The sequence below is a fragment of the Hyperoodon ampullatus genome (assembly GCF_949752795.1).
Source record: "Hyperoodon ampullatus genome assembly, chromosome: 1".
Lineage (NCBI taxonomy): Eukaryota > Metazoa > Chordata > Mammalia > Artiodactyla > Ziphiidae > Hyperoodon > Hyperoodon ampullatus.
In genome coordinates this window covers 168,363,191-168,385,174 of record NC_136914.1, presented here as the reverse complement: position 1 = coordinate 168,385,174, position 21,984 = coordinate 168,363,191, and the positions used below count along the sequence as shown (strand labels likewise).

At 48.2% G+C, this 21,984-nt stretch overlaps 1 protein-coding gene across 2 annotated transcripts; it reads left to right on the top strand.

Annotated features, from left to right (window-relative positions):
- Positions 1-3,578: 3,578 nt before the first annotated feature.
- Positions 3,579-7,211, top strand: LOC307047780 (homeodomain-interacting protein kinase 1-like; the record flags this gene model as incomplete). 2 transcript variants are annotated; one of them, XM_079696453.1, is made up of 2 exons in its annotated part: positions 3,579-5,231; positions 5,334-7,211. In XM_079696453.1, the coding sequence occupies 2 exons, from the start codon at positions 3,579-3,581 to the stop codon at positions 7,209-7,211; spliced, it is 3,531 nt and encodes a 1,176-aa protein (XP_079552579.1). The 2 variants fall into 2 exon arrangements, with proteins under 2 accessions (XP_079552579.1, XP_079552580.1); XM_079696454.1 differs by having other exon boundaries at positions 3,579-5,702; positions 5,820-7,211.
- Positions 7,212-21,984: the final 14,773 nt, after the last annotated feature.

Genomic DNA, 21,984 nt, shown 5'->3' with positions numbered 1-21,984 from the left:
ATTACGATTGGTACACGCTAACGAACCAAATAATTGGGGTTTTGTTTTATTTGAGTAATTTTTTTCTTTTTTTAAGTCTTGGAAACTGGCATTAGAAGCGTCTAAAGCGGCAGAGGGAGTCAACCAAGGCAGGTCTGAGGTGGAACCAGAGAGCTGCGAAGTTTTTAGAAGAGGAGCGGCGTTCCAAGTAGACCGCTCAGCCTGCCTCAAGGAGGCCTGGGTCGTGTGGGAGGGACGTGCTCGGTTGAGCGGGGCTCTAGCCCCAGGAAATGGATGCAGCTAGGTCCCAGTGGGTGCCCCGGGGTATCGTGGCGAAGCTGCTTAGCTGGTCCAACCGGGAGCGCGCAGGCCGAACTCCAGGATTAGCTACCTCTAAAGTACCGAGCCAGTCCCCACCCGCCACCTGGCTGCGCGCTCAGCTCTCCCGCCGCGGGTGAGTACATTTCAGGAAGCAGTGCATTGCGGCAGCCTCATCCGCAAGTGCCGCCCGGGAGCTGGGGAGGCCGCAACAGGTCCCCAAGGGCACCCTGGGCCTCGGCGGCGCGCCTCCAAGGCAGGCGCCTTTCCGGACCCGCTCCGTCCCGGGGTCTGTCCGGCGCGCGGGGCAGCGGGGCAGCGGGGCAGCGGGGCAGCGGGGCGGCCTCTCCGGAAGCCATCCCGGTGGTCCCCGAAGCCGACTCATAAATCATTCATGAGCGGGGGCCGGCCGAGCAGGGCTGGGAGGAAAGAGTGGGGCGGCAGCGGCGGCGAGGGCTAACCGGTAGCTGGACCGGGCGCACGGTGAGTAGCCGCGTCCTCGCGCCGGAGGTAGGAAGGTGTCTGCGGCCCCGACCCGGGGGCTGAGTGCACCCCTTTCCAGAAAGCTGGGGGCGGAGAATGGGGAACGGAGGGGCTTGCTCTGCTCCCTTCTCCTCCCAACCCTCGGCACCCTCTCCCCGGGCCGCGGCAGGTGGTGCGAGCCCGGGAGCGTCGGGGGAACCAGAGGAGCTGCGGGGCTGGCGAGGTGGACCCTGCGAGCGTTCCGGGCAGGGCGCAGACGCACGCAAACTTTGCGGGCTGCGTGGTGGGTCTTCTTTCCGCCCACTGGAGGGGAGCTGGCGGATGTGGCCAGGTTCCGGGGCGCGAGCAGGCGGTGGGAGCGCGAGTGGGACCCAGACCCCGAGGCTACCGGCTCGTTCTCTGAGAGGGCGGCGGACGAGGCGAGGTTGGTCCGGGCCTTGGGAACTGTTCGGCGGTGAAGGGAGTCCTGGGGAGTGGAACGAGGGGTGCGGGACACTGACCCTCCCCAGCTGGGTATGGAAAGGGGTCACCTTCCTCTGGTTCGCTAAAAGAAGTACGCGGTGCAATCGACCATCACAGGAGCGGGGCTCTGGGGGGTGCCATGGGAGGCCTTATCGCCTTGCCCATCTGGGAGCGCGCGCACGCACCCCTGGCTTGATGCATCCCCCTGGTCCGCTTTGGGTGGACAGCGCGGGGACTTTTGGCGATTGCCTGATGGAGAACGGGGTGATGGAGGCGCACCCCGCTGGGTAAGGCGCCGGCCAGGACAATAAAGGGAAGCGTGGACAGAGAGGGAGCTTCGCGGTGCGGGAGAGTCGGGGGCCCGAGGTCAGTTTCCTCGAAAGCCCTCGCCGAGAGCGGCGGGGGATGCGATCAGGGGGCCCTGGGGCACGCGGCTTCGGACGGCGACCCCAGTCCAAGGCAACCCGCGCCTCGGCGGGGAAGCGGCGCCGACTCTCTCGCTGCAGCCAAGTTACTCCGGCAACCCCCTCCCCCAGGCGAGGGCGGATTCCTCGAGTCTCCTGGTTTCCCGCGCCCGCCTTGCCGCCCATCCTTTGTCCCGCAGCCGGGGAAAGGTTCCTGGCGCGGAGGGAGCGAGGGCAGGAGCGGCCCCGGCCTGGCGGTGGGTTGGAGGGGAAGGCTGGGGAAGCGGCGCCACCAGCTTTCTGTAGCAACAGGTTGCGCCTGTAGCCCGCGGCGGCTGCTGACCTTGCTCCTGCCCGGGCAGGAGGAAGGTTTTCCCGGGTTTCTGAGAGAGGCGGCAGATCTTTGTTAACCCAAGCAGGTGTGATTGAGGTCCTTGAACGTCCCCTCCCCCCATCCCAACAGAGACCCACTTGGAGACCCAAACAGCTGCTGTTCTTTGGTTGCTTGGACCATATGAAATTGCCATTTTCAGAAGACTTGAATATCAGCAACTTCCTATTATTCAATGTGTGTGAAGTTACTTTTCTCACTCATTTGTGAGTTTCCTCCTTCAATGTTCTGGAAGCTGTTCTGCCTGTCAGGGTGAGCCTGGCGGCCACGGTGGAGTTGAGAATATTGCCGTTCGCAGGGGCAGTCCAGACCCTCAATCGACGGCCAGTTGTGTGTGTGTGCCAGGCGTTGTCCCCATTCTATTTCCAACCCTCCCACACTATTGAAAACACCATTTTACAGACTAGCACAAAGGAAAGCGTGGAGATTGTAAGCAACTGCTGTCACAGAGCTCATCAGCGGGGCTAGAGACTTCCCAGTCTTGAAAGCCAGGACTCTGGTCGCTGCAGCAGCGCCCTTTAGTTTAGTTTTGTTTTCTTAATGTATCCCATTATTTTTTAATGAACTTCCTTATGAGTTCCACGCTGGACTATTTCTGTGTATCTAGTAAGGTGAAGCAAAGTGCATCAAAGGATAGGTTGAAAATAATAAAACTTTAAACCAAATATTGTTTCGTCGGGACTGTTTAAAATATGAAGAAAATCAGTTTTGCAGGGACAAGAGTTCGCTCTGAGATTTGATCAAGGTCAGGATGCATTGTTAAAAATGACAGAAGCCAATTCTGGGTAATTTTAGCAAAAAAAAAAAAAAAAAAAAAGGGACTGGATACTGGGTGGCTTAGCGAAGTGACAGAAAGGCTGGCTAGCCAGGCTTGGGAGCCCGGAGGAGTGGGACTCAGGACATGCAACAGGACCCCTGATGGGTGTATGGCCACGGCTGCCACCATTAGACTCTGGCTGTGGCTGCTGGCATGTTGACATCATTGCTAGGATGAAGTGGAAACTGCCTCTGCCTCAGTGTGTCTCATGCAGAAGCCCAGGAGTAAGCATCTGATTGGCTGAGCCTGGGCTCAGTTTGGGCACCTCAGCTGACCTCACAATGGGAGGCAGGGCTGCCACTCCCAGAACTCACAAAGGTGGGCTCAGAAGTTGGGCAGTTCCCATCTGTCCTCCCACCCCCCCAAAACCCTAGATAGCACCTACACAGATCCTTTTAAAAGAAATTCCTTCAAAAATTCCTTCAAGAGGGGGCCCAGCGGTGGCCCCGGACGGCAGCGAGAGACTGAGCGAGAGACTGAGGCAGGAGCGCGCGGTGCTGAGGCGGCGGCGGCGGCGAGAGGCCAAGCGGCGGAGCTGGAGGGAGGCTGGGGGCGCTCCCCCCGTGAGACGGGCGTGGGTAGGCTCCGGGGGCCGGGGGCCGGGGCCCGGGCCGGCTCGCGCGGGGGATATGATGACCCAGCGGCAGGGCCCCGGATCTCGTCTCCTCCTCCGCCTTCTCACTGCAGCCCCAGCTGGCGGCTGAGAACCAGACACACCGGCGGTATGGCATCACAGCTGGAGGTGTTTTCCCCCCCATCAGTGTCGTCGAGTGCCTTCTGCAGTGCAAAGAAACGGAAAATAGAGGCTTCTGGTTGGGATGTTTCTGGACAGAGCAGCAACGACAAATACTATACCCACAGCAAAACCCTCCCAGCCACGCAAGGGCAAACCAGCTCTTCTCACCAGGTAGCAAATTTCAACATCCCTGCTTACGACCAGGGCCTCCTCCTCCCAGCTCTTGTAGTGGAGCATATTGTTGTAACAGCTGCTGATAGCTCTGCCAGTGCTGCTACATCAACCTTCCAAAGCAGCCAGACCCTGACTCACAGAAGCAACGTTTCTTTGCTTGAGCCATATCAAAAATGTGGATTGAAAAGAAAAAGTGAGGAATTTGACAGCGACGGTAGCGTGCAAATCATAGAAGAACATCCCCCTCTCGTGCTGCAAAACAGGACTGTGGTGGGTGCTTCTGCCACGACCACCACTGTGACCACGAAGAGTAGCAGTTCCAGTGGAGAAGGGGATTACCAGCTGGTCCAGCATGAGATCCTTTGCTCTATGACAAACAGCTACGAAGTCTTGGAGTTCTTAGGCCGGGGAACATTTGGACAGGTGGCTAAGTGCTGGAAGCGGAGCACCAAGGAAATTGTGGCTATTAAAATCTTGAAGAACCACCCCTCCTATGCCAGGCAAGGACAGATTGAAGTGAGCATCCTTTCCCGCCTAAGCAGTGAAAATGCCGATGAGTATAATTTTGTCCGTTCTTATGAGTGCTTTCAGCATAAGAATCATACCTGCCTTGTGTTCGAGATGCTGGAGCAGAACTTATATGATTTTCTAAAGCAGAACAAGTTTAGCCCACTGCCACTCAAGTACATCAGACCAATGTTGCAGCAGGTGGCCACAGCCCTGATGAAGCTCAAGAGCCTTGGTCTAATTCACACTGACCTTAAGCCTGAAAACATAATGCTGGTCGATCCAGTGCGCCAACCCTACCGAGTGAAGGTCATTGACTTTGGTTCTGCTAGTCACGTTTCCAAAGCTGTGTGCTCAACCTACTTACAGTCACGTTACTACAGAGCCCCTGAAATTATTCTTGGATTACCATTTTGGGAAGCTATTGATATGTGGTCATTGGGCTGTGTGATAGCTGAGCTGTTCCTGGGGTGGCCTCTTTATCCTGGTGCTTCAGAATATGATCAGATTCGTTACATTTCACAAACACAAGGCCTGCCAGCTGAATATCTTCTCAGTGCCGGAACAAAAACAACCAGGTTTTTCAACAGAGATCCTAATTTGGGGTACCCACTGTGGAGGCTTAAGACACCTGAAGAACATGAATTGGAGACTGGGATCAAATCAAAAGAAGCTCGAAAGTACATTTTTAATTGTTTAGATGATATGGCTCAGGTGAACATGTCCACAGACTTAGAGGGAAGAGATATGTTGGCAGAGAAGGCGGATCGAAGAGAATACATTGATCTGCTAAAAAAAATGCTAACAATTGATGCGGATAAGAGAATTACTCCTCTGAAAACTCTTAACCATCAGTTTGTGACAATGACTCACCTTCTGGATTTTCCACATAGCAATCATGTTAAGTCTTGTTTTCAGAACATGGAGATCTGCAAACGGAGGGTTCACATGTATGATACAGTGAGTCAGATCAAGAGTCCCTTCACCACGCATGTTGCCCCAAATACAAGCACAAATCTAACCGTGAGCTTCAGCAACCAACTTAATACCGTGCACAATCAGGCCAGTGTTCTAGCTTCCAGTTGTACTGCAGCAGCTGCTACTCTTTCTCTGGCTAATTCAGATGTGTCACTGCTAAACCACCAGTCGGCTTTGTACCCATCATCTGCAGCACCAGTTCCTGGAGTTGCCCAGCAGGGTGTTTCCTTGCAGCCTGGAACCACCCATATTTGCACTCAGACAGATCCATTCCAACAAACATTTACAGTATGTCCACCTGCTTTTCAAACTGGACTACAAGCAACAACAAAGCATTCTGGATTCCCTGTGAGGATGGATAATGCTGTGCCCATTGTACCCCAGGCACCAGCTGCTCAGCCACTACAGATACAGTCGGGAGTTCTTCCACAGGGAAGCTGTACACCACTAATGGTAGCAAGTCTCCACCCTCAAGTAGCCACCATCACACCGCAGTATGCGGTGCCCTTTACTCTGAGCTGCGCAGCAAGCCGGCCGGCGCTGGTTGAACAGACTGCCGTTGTACTGCAGGCTTGGCCTGGAGGAACCCAACAAATTCTCCTGCCTTCAACTTGGCAACAGTTGCCTGGGGTAGCTCTACACAACTCAGTCCAGCCCACTGCAGTGATTCCAGAGGCCATGGGCAGTGGCCAGCGGCTCACAGACTGGAGGAATGCCCACTCTCATGGCAACCAGTACAGCACTATTATGCAGCAGCCATCCTTGCTGACTAACCATGTGACATTGGCCACTGCTCAGCCCCTTAATGTTGGCGTTGCCCATGTCGTCAGACAACAAGAATCCAGTTTCCTCCCTTCAAAGAAGAATAAGCAGTCTGCTCCAGTCTCTTCTAAGTCCTCTCTGGATGTTCTGCCTTCTCAAGTCTATTCTCTGGTTGGGAGTAGCCCCCTCCGTACCACATCTTCTTATAATTCCCTAGTCCCTGTACAAGATCAGCATCAGCCAATCATCATTGCAGATACTCCCAGCCCTCCTGTGAGTGTCATCACTATCCGCAGTGACACTGATGAGGAAGAGGACAACAAATATAAGCCCATTAGCTCTGGCCTGAAGGCAAGGTCGAATGTCATCAGTTATGTCACTGTCAATGATTCTCCAGACTCTGATTCTTCCTTGAGCAGCCCATATTCCACTGATACCCTGAGTGCTCTCTGGGGCAATAGTGGACCCCTTCCGGAGGGTCCCGGCAGAGTCGTGGGGGATGGCACTGGCACCCGCACCATCATTGTACCTCCACTGAAAACTCAGCTTGGTGACTGCACTGTAGCAACCCAGGCCTCAGGTCTCCTGAGCAGTAAGACCAAGCCAGTGGCTTCAGTGAGCGGGCAGTCATCTGGATGCTGTATCGCCCCCACAGGATATCGAGCTCAGCGTGGGGGGACCAGCGCAGCACAGCCACTCAACCTTAGCCAGAACCAGCAGTCATCGTCAGCTCCAACCTCGCAGGAGAGAAGCAGCAACCCTGCCCCCCGCAGGCAGCAGGCGTTTGTGACCCCACTCTCCCAAGCCCATTACGCCTTCCAGCATGGCAGCCCACTACATTCGACCGGGCACCCACACCTGGCCCCAGCCCCTGCTCACCTGCCAAGCCAGCCTCACCTGTATACGTATGCTGCCCCCACTTCTGCTGCTGCATTGGGCTCCACCAGCTCCATTGCTCATCTCTTCTCCCCGCAGGGCTCCTCAAGGCATGCTGCAGCATATACCACCCACCCTAGCACTCTGGTGCACCAGGTCCCTGTCAGTGTTGGGCCCAGTCTCCTCACTTCCGCCAGCGTGGCCCCTGCTCAGTACCAACACCAATTTGCTACCCAGTCTTACATTGGGTCTTCCCGAGGCTCAGCCATTTACACTGGATACCCACTGAGCCCTACCAAGATCAGCCAGTATTCTTACTTGTAGTTGCTGAGTGTGAGGGAGGAGGGGTCAGAGTTCTTAAGGGGCTGTGATGAGCTCCTCCCTCACCCTCTCCTGAAACTCCTTAGCCAGCAACTTGCTCTGCAGGGGCACACTGAAGCAGAAGGCTTTTCTCTGGGGAACCTGTCTCAGTGTTGACTGCATTGTTGTAGTCTCCCAAAGTCTGCCCTATTTTTTAATTCTTTATTTTTGTGACGGCATTTTTGGTATTTGGAAGAGTTCAGATGCCCATCGTCTGCAGTTACCAAGGAAGAGAGATCATTCTGAAGTTAACCTTTGAAAAATATTTTCTCTCTCTGACTTGATTTCTATAAATGCTTTTAAAAAACAAGTGAAGTTCCTCTTTATTTAACTTTATTTTATTGTAATTGCTGGTCAGAGGAAAAATGCTGATAGAAGAAGTTGAAATCTGGTAACAAGAAAAGAAAAATCATTACTTTCTGCTTGTTTAAAAACCAAGACTTAATTGCTCATCTTAAGAGCAGCTTGCACAAGTCTGTATTTTACTATCTCGCATTTCTCCTCAAAATTTTACCCTTGCTAATGGGACATTTAAGCTTACAGTGTTTTAAATTTGTTTTCATGTCATGTTATATTTAGTGGGAAATTGTTATTTTTGCAAAACTGGTTACATACTACTCTCTGTTACTGTTGGGATTCTCTCAGTTGCTCCTGTGTTTATTATTAAAGTAGTGTTAAAAAGGCAGCTCACCATTTGCTGGTAACTTAGTGTGAGAGAATCCATACGTACCGTGAAAGCACCAGGTATTCTTTCTAAATGAAGCCCTGTGCATTCTTTTTCAATTATTTTTAAAAAGTCCTTCTCTCTGATTTAGCTTAAATTTTATTATTGGAAAAGCCATTAAGGTGGTTATTATTGTATGGTGGTCGTTGTTTTATTATATGCAAAATCTCTTTGTTTTATGCGATACTGGCATTGATGAGCTTTGCCTAAAGGTTGTTGGCATTGATGAGCTTTGCCTGAATATTAGTATGAATTTTCAATAATACACCTCTTTCTCTCTTTGCCTCAGCTCTCCCTTCATTCTATGTGATTTATTTGGGGAGAAAGCTAAAGCTAAAGGATCTGAAACCAGATAAGAAACGTTGTGTATAGCTTTTATGCTTCAAAGTAGCTTTCTTTGTATGCCAGCAGCAAATTGAATGCTCTCCTATTAAGACTTATATAATAAGTGCGTGTAGGAATTGCAATTTAAACAAATTCCATCAAAAAGAGAAAGTAGAGAAGAAATGAAGCTGGATGGTCATCGTATTTGCTTTTAAACCAGTGTTCATGGAAATGCTGATCTCTGGACCCCAGGCTCAGAGTCATGTGAGGTATTTGCTTAAAATTCGTGTTCTTGGGTCCCTTTCCCAGTTCGAACTCAGTGTATTTGGATGGAATCCAGGAATCTTCATCCCATAAACCAGAAAATGGTGAATCTACCTTAGTGATTAGTCTAGTGCCTGTTTGAGGGGAGAGGCCCCAAGGGAGCGATTTCCAAAGCCTGCTAAGTTGAGGATTGAAGCTGAAAGTCTGGCCCCCCAGAGTGGTAGACCAGTTGTTCCGCCATGGATGAATCCAGTGAGGAGACAGTCTGCTCCCTGTGTTGGAGGAGACAGCTACAAGCAATCCAGCACCTCCCTCCCGTGGGCTGTAGAGTGCTCATAAAGAGGTGCTTGACCAATTGCGAAAGAGGTCAACATGACCATTTTGTGTCCGTCTTCTCTCTACCTGCTACAATTTGCTGTCAGCCATCCTTATTGAGTGCCTGCTGTGCGCCAGACTCCAAGGGTACGGACAAGATGAGGAAGTCAGGGACTCCACCAAACTGTTGGGCTAGATCAGTTCAATGTGATACAAGAAGGGCGTTTGGGGTGCTTTTGCCTCACGTCTGTTGTTCTGCAGTTGTGTTTGGGAAGATGGAGGTGTCTTTGGAAATTGGCATGGATTAGCCAGGAGGGAACTCAGGAACAGTGCTGGCTCTCGAACCTTAGTTGTCTAAGAATCTGTCACCAAGGGAGCATGTTAAAAATGCAGATTAATGGGCCCCATCTCCAGAAACGAGGTCCTATAATTTCATTTTAAACACAGACTCCGTTTTACGCTGATGCGGCTGTTGGGTCGGGAGCCGTCTTGGGTTTTCTGCTGGCAGTTTCCTGAGCTGCTGTCAGTGGCTCTCGCTACCTAGTGTGCTTTCCCAGGGAAGGACCCAGACCTTCTTTTTCGGAACAACGATTCAAACTGAGATGAAAACCTCTTCCTTTTTGCCTTGACTTTTTTTTGTTTTGTTTTGTTTTTGCTGTACACGGGCCTCTCACTGTTGTGGCCTCTCCCGCTGTGGAGCACAGGCTCCGGACGCACAGGCCCAGCGGCCATGGCTCACGGGCCCAGCCGCTCCGCAGCATGAGGGATCCTCCCAGACCGGGGCACGAACCCATGTCCCCTCCATCGGCAGGCGGACTCTCAACGACTGTGCCACCAGGCAGGCCCTTGCCTTGACTTTTATCCATTGTCTAGTGTTTCATAAGTAGTGAGATGTTCCTAAAAGTGGTCTAAACTTTAAGAGGGACCTACCCTCTGGAGCAAGATGCACGTGATGCTCAGGTGCTGCCCTAACTCAGTGGAACACCCCATCTTTGCATTTCCGTTGGGATTTCTTTTCCCCTGCTTCTTCACTGAGGATGTCTGGAAGTCTGTTTATTCATAGCTCTGCCCGGGGGCCTTCTGCCATTTCCCTCCCGCTGTGTTTCTCTCTGTCCCCAGCTGAGGCTTGGTGGCATTACCAGGAAGTCAGCCTTTCTTAGCAGCTGAGCCTCTAATCCATCAGCTGCTGTGCTCCTGCCTGCCCTTTAGCAGACAAGAAGATAAGATGTGAATGTGGTGTGTGCCTGTGTGTGTCAGTGTGTGGAGTGTACGTTCCTGGTGTGTGTTTCGTCTCCGTGAGTTGTGTGTCATTGTGAGTGCATGCATGGTGTGTGTGATGTGTGTGTGCATGCCCACCTGCCTGCCTGAAGCAGCACGGTCCTATCCTACCTGAATAACCACACGCCCCCTCTCCTTTCGCATCTTCCTCCTGCCCTGTGCAGCCCTGCAGGCTTCAGAGAGGGGTCTTGCAAAAGCCGCCTTGCTTTGTTTCCTTCTTCTTATTTGTTCTCTCTGGAAACGATTTGAAGTCTGAGCAGGGTGCTGATTCCTGGTAGAACCAGTGAAAGGCTAGAGCACTTCAGAGCCTGAGGACAGGTTGTTGGCAGCAGCCATGCCTGGCAGGGATTGCCCTTTGGAAACAGTCACCAGGGTTCTGGTGTGTCTGTGTCTGTGGGTGAGATGGACCTGGAAGCTAGGGGTTCCATGAGGTTGGCACTAGGTGTCACTGGGGATCTGAGCAGCCCATGATTTGATAATGGGAGAGTCAAGGGTCATTCCATTGGCAGGCCTGTGCAGAAGTAATAGGAGTGGTTATGAGGCTTAGAAGATGAGGCAGTATCTAAGGGGACCCGGTATGAATGAATGTCTCATTCAAATAGCTCATTATGTCCTACTTCTTGTGTGGAGCTTTCTTCAACTTGGTGGAATATAGGTAGCGGGTCCTCTAGCCTTTTGTGCAGTGTGTCACTTTCTTGGTAGTCCCTCTCCTTCATCTTGCAGTGTGTGTTTCAGGAGCACCCTGTCTTTATTTTGAAAGTTCCTGAGTGTGAATCTGATGTAGGAAAGAAAATCAGGGTGTTCCTGACCCCAGAAAAGAATGGGCAAGCAGAGTATCCCAGTTGTTTTTGATTCATCTAGCCTGTTGCAGTGGTACAAGCAAAGCAGCTGTTTTGGCTTCTTTGGTTTTATATTCAGCAGCTCTTACTGGTAGCCAACTGTATGCCTGCCTTGTGTTCAGTTCTGGGGAGAGAAACTCGAGGAGGACAGGTCCACGCTGCCCTCACTAGTCACTGGGCTGGTAGCCGATTTTAGGTTCCTGATCTTTCTCGCTTTCCCCAGGGGAGGGCGGGAGTCTCCCTCTGCTCTGCCTCTCCTCGCCTGGACCCCGAGTCAGCCAGGTGGTGACTTGGGACAGGGATTTCCATCAGGGCTACCTGATGAGCCCTGTTAGACAGAAACCAGTGTCACCTGGCCTTAAAGAGTTTGTTCCCTGCCCTTGAGGCCATGCTTGTCTAGTTTGGGCTGGGGGTGAGTGAAGATGGGATGAAATGAGATCAGTGAGCACATTAATAAAATAAAAGGTGGAGTAAGACATATCTCCAGAGATGGGGAGAAAAACCCAAAACTGGAGGAAAAATCAGCATCTCATCTATTGCTGGGAGCCTCTGCTTCTCTGAGAGGGAGGGCTCTGTAGGGAGAGTGTCTTGGAGTTGGGAGAGTCCAAACTTGGGCTTTGAAAGCAAACTACTGGGTTTGAATTCTACCCCACCATGAATCAACCATGGCCTCGGGCAAGTTGCTGAAATTCTGAGTCAGTTTCCTCTTCTGTAAAATGGGATAATGCCTTAACCAAGGTCCTACCTGTAAAGCATGTAGAACATGTCTGGAATGTGGTAAGTGCTTAATGAATATCAGTTTCCAAGACCACACACTGGTTACACTAGCTGGTATTTGTGGGTCTGGCCCCTAGCCTGGAACCTTCCAGCTTTCCTGCCCCTGTGCTCTGAAGCAGGCTCTGTGTTTGCTTCCTCCGCAGCGGATTAGGCTGAGGGCTTGCACTAAAGCCTTGCAGCCTCTCCTCCAGGGGAGCTGCCGGTGCAGGCAGGCTGCAGGCATTAGTGACCCCGCCCCTTCTCTCCCTGCCAGGGATGGTGCTTTGATCGACTGACCGTCCCCCCCACAAGCCGAGAAGGTTCTCTGCCACCCTTCACCGCATGCCAACCCAGCCAGAAAACCAAGGATTCCGCAGACTCAGTCCTCGCCACGCCTCTTCTGCACAGAAACACACTCCTGCCTTCCCCAAGGCTTCCAGAACCCCTGAAGAGGGAGGCCCCCAGTTCCACCTCATGTTTGGGGCATCTTGCTAGCTATGGCCCTTCTCCTTGGCTTCCTGCTGCTGCTGGGGCTTTATGGGGACACCATGTCAGAGGGGCCACTGCCATCATCCACATACATTCCTGATGGTTTGGAATTTGAATTTCCTCCAACGAACTATGAGACCAAAGATTCTTATGAAGTTGGACCCACTGGCATCTTCTTTCAAATTGTGCACATCTTTCTCCACATGGTGCAGCCGAATGCTTTCCCTGAGGGTAAGTGCCAATGGCGGGACAAGATGCAATATGTCTCCAAACATACTCACGGGCACACACACAATATTGTTTGATAATGACAACACGATCAGTGCAGAATATATTCCGTATATTAAAGTATGAGAGTCAAAGTGATTGAATTGCACAGAAACGGAAAGTATTTAGCCAGGAGTTAAGAAAAATCAGTTAAATAGGTTGTCAGGAATGTGATGATAAGAAAATGAAATCAAACTGTGTTGCCATGTTGTTTTTCCAATTCTTTATCTTTCTTCCCCTCCTTTTTTGTTTTGTTTTGTCTTGTTTTTTGGTTAGAGTATTGAATCATTCTCAAGTTCATACCAAAGGTAAAAGTTAGGGTAAAAATGCAACTTCTCTGTCATCAAATGAGAAGTTAATAATGACCTCTCATGGCCATTTAAAGTTACAAATTTAACTCTCCTCCACCCACCTCAGAATGCAGTTTCGACACTGCTTAGGGCAAGGCCAGGGCAGACCATACCTGTTACCTGGGTAACTTGTTTGCTTCAGGTCTAAGAGTTTGAGTGTGAGGCGAGGAGGGAACTTTCATGGCATCGTGCTGTTGTTTCGTGTGCATACTATCTGGCCTTACCACTGTGGCTCATCTGTACTCGGAAGTCTTCGGGGTATGTGTTTTCAGGAGTGGGATTATGAAAATTCAAATGGTCTGTGGGAATTGTCTGCTCTTAGGGTTTGACAGTCTAAATTTTTATTGATGCAATGTTAGATCTAGCTTAAGCTTGTTCTTTAAACTACAAAGATTTGAATATTATCATTGACTACTAAATATTATAAAATTTGTAGTAATCTTTATCATCTTCCTTAGCTGGCCAGCCATTGTTTATAAGCAGATTATTTGTGTGTGCGTGTGTGTGTGTGTGTGTGTGTGTGAGAGAGAGACAGAGACAGAGAGACAGAGAGAGAGAGAGAGAGAGAGAGAGAGAGAGAAAATGTATTTAGTGAACTTCAGCACCTGTTTATATTATGGACAGTTTACAGATTTTCTTAATATATATTTACATAGAATTTTTTTACATTTATTTGTCTTAGATTAAGCAATTGAAAGAGTCTGAAATGTAGTTTTCAATTTTTTGTTAGTTTAAATTTCGATTCAATGAAGTAAATCATCCTAGTGTCACAGAAGAGAGTCCTGAGCAAGTACTGCTTACTGTTTATGTCGCTGCTTAAAAGACTAAATTTGGGGCTTCCCTGTTGGCACAGTGGTTGAGAGTCCGCCTGCTGATGCAGGGGACACGGGTTCGTGCCCCGGTCCGAGAAGATCCCACATGCCGTGGAGTGGTTAGGCCTGTGAGCCATGGCCGCTGAGCCTGCGCGTCCGGAGCCTGTGCTCCGTAACGGGAGAGGCCACAACAGCGAGAGGCCCGCGTACCGCAAAAAAAAAAAAGACTAAATTTGGAAATCCAAAGGACAGAAGTAGAAAGCAAACTGAGTGTATTTATTCATGTTGAATACAAATTTACTATTCTCAATAAAAATCTTTTTGTTTACTTTTGGACTTGATATAAATATAATTGAATAAATAAACACCTACTAGTGTTTTTAGTCTCGGCTTCTTTGTTTTTTTTATGTAAAGAGCATAGAATTCAGTTGTTTAATACAAATTTACAGTGACTTCTTTAAAAAGATTGTGAAGTCTCCTGTGTCATTCTAAGGCAGATCATGTAATTAATCCTGTAATCTCTTTCCGTATGTCGTTTTATTTTTCTCCCTGTAGATTTCATATGAAGGCTTCCTCACACTTGTTTCACAAGGGAAAACAGTATCTTTATAGGTCTTCATTCAAATGATCAGGTTAAAAGACATCCTGCTTCCAATGCATTCTGGGGTTTTCACCTCCAACATCATGATTAGTCTAGAATTTAAATCCTAATGTAATCTGAGGGTGTTAGCCTTGCTTGTCCCTTGACCTTCATCAAGGGAGAAAGAAATTCCCAGAAACAGACCAGCACTACCCCTTTCAGAAAAAATTGTCGGGTTGCTTAGAGACTATAGTACTGAACTTAGCAGGTGATGTCTTGGTGTGTTGGCTTTCTTTCACCATCCCATTATTCATATTCTTTCACCCAGTTCCTAGGTTTCGTAATAGCCTCAAAGTGCTCGTGAGGTACTTTGCAACATAAAGGACACTATGAGACAATCATGTTTTCTTGTGGGTTTTTTTCCCCTTGGCATGTGACTTTTTTTTTAAATTAAAGTATAGTTGATTTACAATGTCCTGTTGGTTTCAGGTGTACATCACAGTGATTCAGTTATACATATATATATATTCTTTTCCCTTACAGGTTATTACAAACTATTGAGTATAATTCCCTGTGCTGTACAGCAGGTCCTTGTTGGTCATCTCTTTCATGCGTAGTCGTGTGCGTCTGTTAATCCCATCCTCCTGATTTATCCCTCCCCTCCCCTTTCCCCTCAGGTAACCATAAGTTTGTTTTCTATGTCTGTGGGTCTATTTCTGTTTTGTAAATAAGTTCATTTGTGTCATGTTTTTTTTAGATTCCACATATAAGTGATAGCACATGATATTTGTGTTTCTCTGTCTGACTTACTTCACTTAGTATGATAATCTCTAGGTTCACCCATGTTGCTGCAGATGGCATGTAAAGATACATGATATTTTAATGCAATTAAAAAAAATCCACATTGATGCCCCACACTCCATGATGAACAAATCTCAAAATGCTAAATAAAGACAGGATCCCATCCGGCCCATGCCCAACTCCTGTGACTCATCTTCCTAAGTCCCGTCCCCAAGTAAGTTGCTCAGGAAGGCGACTCCCAGCAGTACCTGCTGAGAGGCTGGTTAGCCCTGCCACCAAGAGACTGGAGAGGAGACCATGGATTAGAAAGTGAAGTGAAGGTGAGGGAGGAGGGTGAAGGTGGTATATATTTTTAATTAATTAATTAATTTTTATTTTTGGCTGCGTTGGGTCTTTGTTGCTGCACGCGGGCTTTCTCTAGTTGTGGCGAGTGGGGGCCACTCTTTGTTGCAATGCGTGGGTTTCTCATTGCGGTGGCTTCTGTTGTTGTGGAGCACGGGCTCTAGGCGCGCGGGCTTCAGCAGTTGTGTGGCACACGGGCTTAGTTGCTCCACGGCATGTGGGATCTTCCCGGACCGGGGATCAAACCCGTGTCCCCTGCATTGGCAGGCGGATTCTTAACCACTGCGCCTCCAGGGAAGTCCCAAAGGTGGTGCACTGATTACTCAGGCATCAGCAGAAAGCAACTCTGGCTAACCTTAGGAAAGGAGCATACCGGAAGGGTGTTGGATGGCTCCTGGCCTTGTCAGGAGGCTGGAGAACAGAATCAGATGCAAAGGCAGTGGACACAGCCTTGTTAGGACACGGTTTCTGGCACCTGGCATCACAGTCTTTGCTGCAGCACACACTCCAGAGTCAAAGTCACGGGCAGGAGTGGCCAACTGGTCGGGCCTGGGTAAGGCCATGCCTTGGGTGCATGACAGGTGAATGGGAGGATAACCCCCTGGCATTTGTGGTGGAAGATGCTGGACTGTAACCCACTACCACTCACCACAAAGGGGAGCTTGTCCCAGCTGGAAAAGGGCTGCATGTTGGACAACTCAACAAATGACAAACACTTAATACAGGCAAGGTTGAATTTCTCTCTTGGGAGACTGCTTAGAGCCATGAATTAAGATGGAAAACTCTAGAGAAGGAACAAACCAGTAGTTTTGAGAATGACAAAAGGAGAAATAGTAAGTTGGTCTCACTTTCAGACACGTGTTCTGTTTTCTCGGTGCCTGTGAAGGCCAGTAGGACACATTCAGATGGTTTTCCCGTGGAGGCAACAAGCTGTGGCGATGATGTGGTCCTCGTGTACCATCCAGCACAGTTGTACCAGAGAGCTGCCTTCTTGAAGTGGGGGGTGGAGACTGGGTGTGTCAGAGCCATTCTCTAACCTGTGGCTCCACTGTCTTTCTGATATCACTTTATCCAGTTCAGCCAGCCAGCCCCAGACCTGCTGGTTGGAGAGACAAGGCTGGAGTCTAAAGAAGGACCGTTGTCCTGCCCTAAATACAGTCAGGGCTGGTGTGGTAAGGAGGACAGAGCAAGCACTTACTGGAACCTTCTGATGTGCAGGTGCCATACATGCCTTACCTCATTCATGCTCTCAAAACCCAGCAGTACTACCAGGGTTAATTCCATTTTACAGGTGAGGGAACTGAGGCGCATGAGAGTTGGGTAACATGTCCAAGGTGACCGATAGAGTTAGGTGTGCCAGAGTCAGATTCAAACCCAGGTTGGTCTGTTCCAGAATCTGTGTTCCTGTCTGGCCCATCAACAAGAGAGAGTAACTTTACACCCATTGCTGGCCCTTATCTATTAAACTTTTGAGGTGTTTGACATTTTCCTTCCTTAAGAACCAATGTGAGAAAAGTAGCCAAGAGGAGACAGGGGGCAGAGTTCGCCCCTGGTTTGCTAACTCTGGTCTTCCACCCCACACTCAACTCAGCCCTGGCCCCCAACCCCGCAGCCATCACACCCTCACTGCAGGCCCACTGCACCTCCCATCTTCCAGTATTCCAGCCACTGACGTTCTTTTCTTTCTTTTTTACCTTCTTATAATGGAAAATTTCAAACCAGCACAAAATAGAGCCCCTGATACCTATTACCCTGCTTCAATCATTTTACTGATTTAAATTTGATTTCAGGGTACTCTTAAGATGTTCATTAGTATTCCTTGCATCTCTAGGTCTCCTTACCAGGAGATTTTCCCTTAGATTTAAGGGGAATTTCCCTTAATTTTACTTTTCTTACCCCCTCCCACCCCTTACCCCTCTACCACTACAACTTAGGTACCTCTAAAATCCTCTTTTTGGGTTTATGCATTTTTGCACCTTCAGACAGCATTAAATGGCTTCTGAAATGTTTTGCAGAAAGACATGCATGCGAATGTTTCCTTCTGCTTTTTGTCCTCGTGAATCTCTAGACTCCTCTAACTTCACTCAGCTTTTCCAGGCTGTGCTTGCCCAGTTTTATGGTTCTGCTTTGTTGCCTTCCAAAGGATCCTGGACTGTTCTTTTTCATGTCATTGTTCTTCTTACATATTCTATTTTTCCTTTCTTTTTTTTTTTTTTTGCGGTACGTGGGCCTCTCACTGTTATGGCCTCTTCCGTTGCAGAGCCCAGGCTCTGGGCGCGCAGGCTCAGCGGCCATGGGTCACGGGGCCCAGCCGCTCCGCGGCATATGGGACCTTCCCGTAAGAACTTCCAGTCAGGAGGAAGAAGGTGGGATTTTGAAACAAATCATCCCATCTGTTCGTATTTGTTAGGGTCTACTTTCCCACCTAGACTGAACACTCCATGAGGGCAAGGACTGTCTGTGGCTGTGTCCCCCGCACCCCCAGCACCTCCTGGCGTGTAACAAAATAGATTTTTGTTTAATTTGCTTGGATAATACCTTCTTCCTAGGATCATCTTAAACATTAAATGAAATATTGAGCGTAATGGTTACCTTGATAAATGGTAAGTGTTGTTTTTATTGTGGACTAAGATATAGTATATTTTATTGTGGACTAAGATATAGTATAGTCCAAGTCTGTGAGCCTCAGTTTCCTTCTCTGACAAATGGGGATAACAATGCCCCCTTAGGAGGGTTTAATTAAATAAGGGAATGTAGGGAAATCACTTTGCTCAGCGCTTGACAGAGAGTAGATGGTCAACAAATGTCAGCAACCAGCAAACTTCCCTGTGGATATTCGTCATCTGTCTTCTCATACTCTTGCTGTTACTATTGTCAAGGAAAAAATTAAGTTGTCAATCTAAGAAAGAAATGGAAAATTTTATTCAAGCCAAACTGAGGATTATAACCCGGGAGACAGTCAGTCGGTCAGGGAGCTCTGAGAACTACTCCAAAGAGGTAAAGGGGGAGGCCAGCCAGTATATATGTGATTTTGGTGAAGGGGGTACATGCAATCAAGCACACATCTCAGTAGGTTGCTGCTAGCTCGAGGGATAAAAATTTTAATTAGTGGTTTTAGTGCTTTTCTAAGTATGGGAAGATGCAGGAATACAGGTTCCTAAAAAATTTCTCCTGAAAATATCTAACGACCCGAAGGCTTGTTCTGCCAGTTTTCCCAGAGCACAGAGCATGTCATCCTGATCTTCACCCTGAATTCCTTCCAGGGTGTACTGTAGGTCAGCCACTGCAGTGGCTAATGACTTGATTCTTATGGACTGGATGGTGGGCAACATTCTTTATTTTACAATCCCTTCCTTTTCAGTCTTAATTCGACCAAGGTTTGGGAGGCATTTCGTGATCAATTTGTCCCACGGCGCCTGGAATGCTCATCCCCAGGTCAGGCAAGGATTGTGTTGATAGGCCACTCAACGTGCTATTACTGGACTAGGCCCTGTTAACTGTAAGCAAAAGCCTCTGGACAGCCTGTCTCACTGGTCTGTTATGGTCCAGGAAATGGTTCCCTCCTGTTGCTTCTTCCCATATCTAGAGTTACACTAACTATTACAATCACTGATCTTTTTTTTTAAATTTTTTTTTTTTTTTTGGCCTGTGCCACATGGCACGTGGTATCTGAGTTCCCAGACCAGGGATTGAACCTGCACCCCCTGCGGTGGAAGCACGAATCTTTTTCTTTTTTCTTTTTTTTTTTAGGATGAGAGAACATATTTTAGTTAATAATTTGTTGGCTGGATTCTTAACTTTCAAATATTTGACATGTGGTCTATGGACCTCCATGTACTCTTGCCCTGAGCCCCATGTTAACGGGGAGCCTGGACCCTGGGAACATTGCTTAACCTTTTGGTACTAGGTTCCCCATTTGTAAAGTAGAAATAATATCAGAACTAACCTCATAGAGTTATTATAAGGGCCAATGAGTTGGCACATGGAAACTAGCATTCTGCCCAATGCATGGTGAACATTCAGTAAAATGTTAGCTGTTGTTATTTTTCTCTCATGCAGGCCTGGGGTTCTACCCTCCATGCTCTGCAGACTTTCTGGTCCCCCACTGTCATGGGAAAGTGTGGAATCTTAACCACTGGACTGCCAGGGAAGTCCCACAATCACTGATCTTACAGAACTATACGTTTGGTCGATCATTTCAAGTCACCTAATCATCATTAATTTTATCTGAGGCTCAGTCACACATTTGGTAATGCAAGAAACAATAACCTTGTAAAATGAGCAGAATACAATTAGTATAGCTGGTAATATTAGTAAGGGCATAAGTAAGTATTTAAGCTATGAATTTCCATTAGGTGCAGTCCAGTATCTCCCCAGGTCAACTGACCAGTCTGTTCAGCACCAATCTTTAAGGGAACTTCCATATTGGCATTGTACCTAAAGTTCACCGAAGATCTCTGCATGTACAAGGTGAGGGTGGGTCATTATGACCTTTTACAGGATTGAGAAAGGAACGTTATCTTCTAAGGAGTTACATGGCTGGCGCCAGTAGGAGAATAATTGATCTTTACCTCTGGAGAGGTCTGGTTAACACCCATTGCAGATGTGCAATGCATACCAGTGGGGCCGGAGGAGGCCAAAGGGCAGAGAAAAAGTTTTATGTTTAAATTTTTCTTATCTTGCCTTAAAATGTGAATTTTTATCTCATCACTACTTTCATTTGTCTTCTTATGAGCTCATAGCTCCCCCCATTCCCCTTGTTTTCCTCTGAGATTTATTGAAGGCCTATTACATACCGGGCGCTTTCTCGTTAGCCCATGGGAAATTTCATGAATTGTCCTATTCTTTTTTCTGAATGCTTCTATGCTCACAGTTATAAGTAAAATGTCGAGTTTCTCCAAGTGGTAGGCTAATCTCAGAGCAAGCACCCAGCAGGGGAGGTTGGTGAAGGTCACAGTGGAGGAATCCAAGCAGGTAGCTGCATTCTCAAAACAACTCACTTTGCAATTCTTCCAGGGCAGGCTGTGACTGGGGCGATGGGAAGTCACTCAGGGCTGACTCCCCAGGGCCGGGTAGGTGATGTGAATGGATTAAGCGGCTCGGGTGCACAGTATGCTTCAGTTCATGACTGTCACGCTTAGCACTTGCCAAAACTGATACCAGGGACTCCCTCTTTAATATAGCTGATAAATTCTGCCTAAACTCAGTCATTTCTCCTGTGACTTAAAAAAAATCAAACTCTAGGTTTTGAAACTACTTGTTTGTCACAATTCAGGGGAATGGGGCAGGGCGCTACTTCTGTCTGGTGGGTAGAAGTAAGGGATGCTTGAACATCCTACAATGCACAGGACAGACCCACAACAAAGGGTTATCCAGCCCCAAATGTCGAGAGCACTGAGGTTAAAAAACCCTGATCTAGAACAATGTTCTCACTTCGTTTGTAATTTTTCTTCCCTCCATAATGAAGCATGGGCTTCTGTAGTTGGGGCACGCAGACTCAGTTGTGGCACATGGGCTTAGTTGCTCCGCCGAATGTGGGATCTTCCTGGGCCAGGGATCGAACCCATGTCCCTTGCACTGGCAGGCGGATTCTTAATCACTGCGCCACCAGGGAAGTCCCCAGGTGTTCTACAATTTTAACTTCTACCTTTACAGAGTTGTGATATAGCTTAGTCAATATAAATACAATCAAATACACACCTCTGTAAGGTCCAATAATTCCCAGAAGGTCCTTTAGATCATGCCCCTCACTCCACTGAAAATATGCCCAGTCATCTCCTTTGCCCATTTCCAAGTTTTGGACAATTTCTTTTGCAGAGCAGAAGTCAGAATATATCCAGCTTCTTCAGCCTCTCTGGCTTTGCGCCTTACAGATCCTTAGGACATATTATGTAAATATTTATGGGATGAATATTTAGCTTGTGGACCCGATAGCCCTACACCCTAATTTATGAAATTGGAAATAAAGAAAGGGGGTAGGGGTGAAAGGGAGTTTGACAGAGCAATAGTAAGAGCAGAAATAATAGCTGCTATTCAACATACCTACAGGTATGTTACATATGTCATCTCATTGAATCTTTGCAAAACCTGTGGTTTGTAGGTGAGGAAACTGAAGCTCAGAGACATCAAGTACTTACTGAAGGGTGTACAGTGAACATGCTTATTGATTTGTTGGCTTGTGTGTCTCCTTTATGAAGGGGTTGGCTCTGGGAGGCCAAGGGTGTCCTTTGTTATTCTCTGCCCTATCTCTTTGCTCAGTCTGGCCCACAGAAGGTGGTCAATCACAATTTGTCAAATGCATGTGTAAGTGAATGAATGAAGGAGAAAAGTGAATGAATGAGTGAGTGAATGGAGTAAGAGAGCTAGGGCTCATTCCCCGTTCTGTTCAAGCTCCAACTCCCAGGTTTTCCACACTATACCACAAAACACAGTTCCACCTTTCACTCTCTGACATGAGTAGGTGTTTGGGACTATAATTTAACACCTTGATTGCTCTGGCAAAAGTGAATAGTGTTTTAATTAGCAGAAATTTTAGTGGATTTAAAATAAATATTTTAAATATTGATTTAAAATAAATATCTGATGATAGCTTAGGT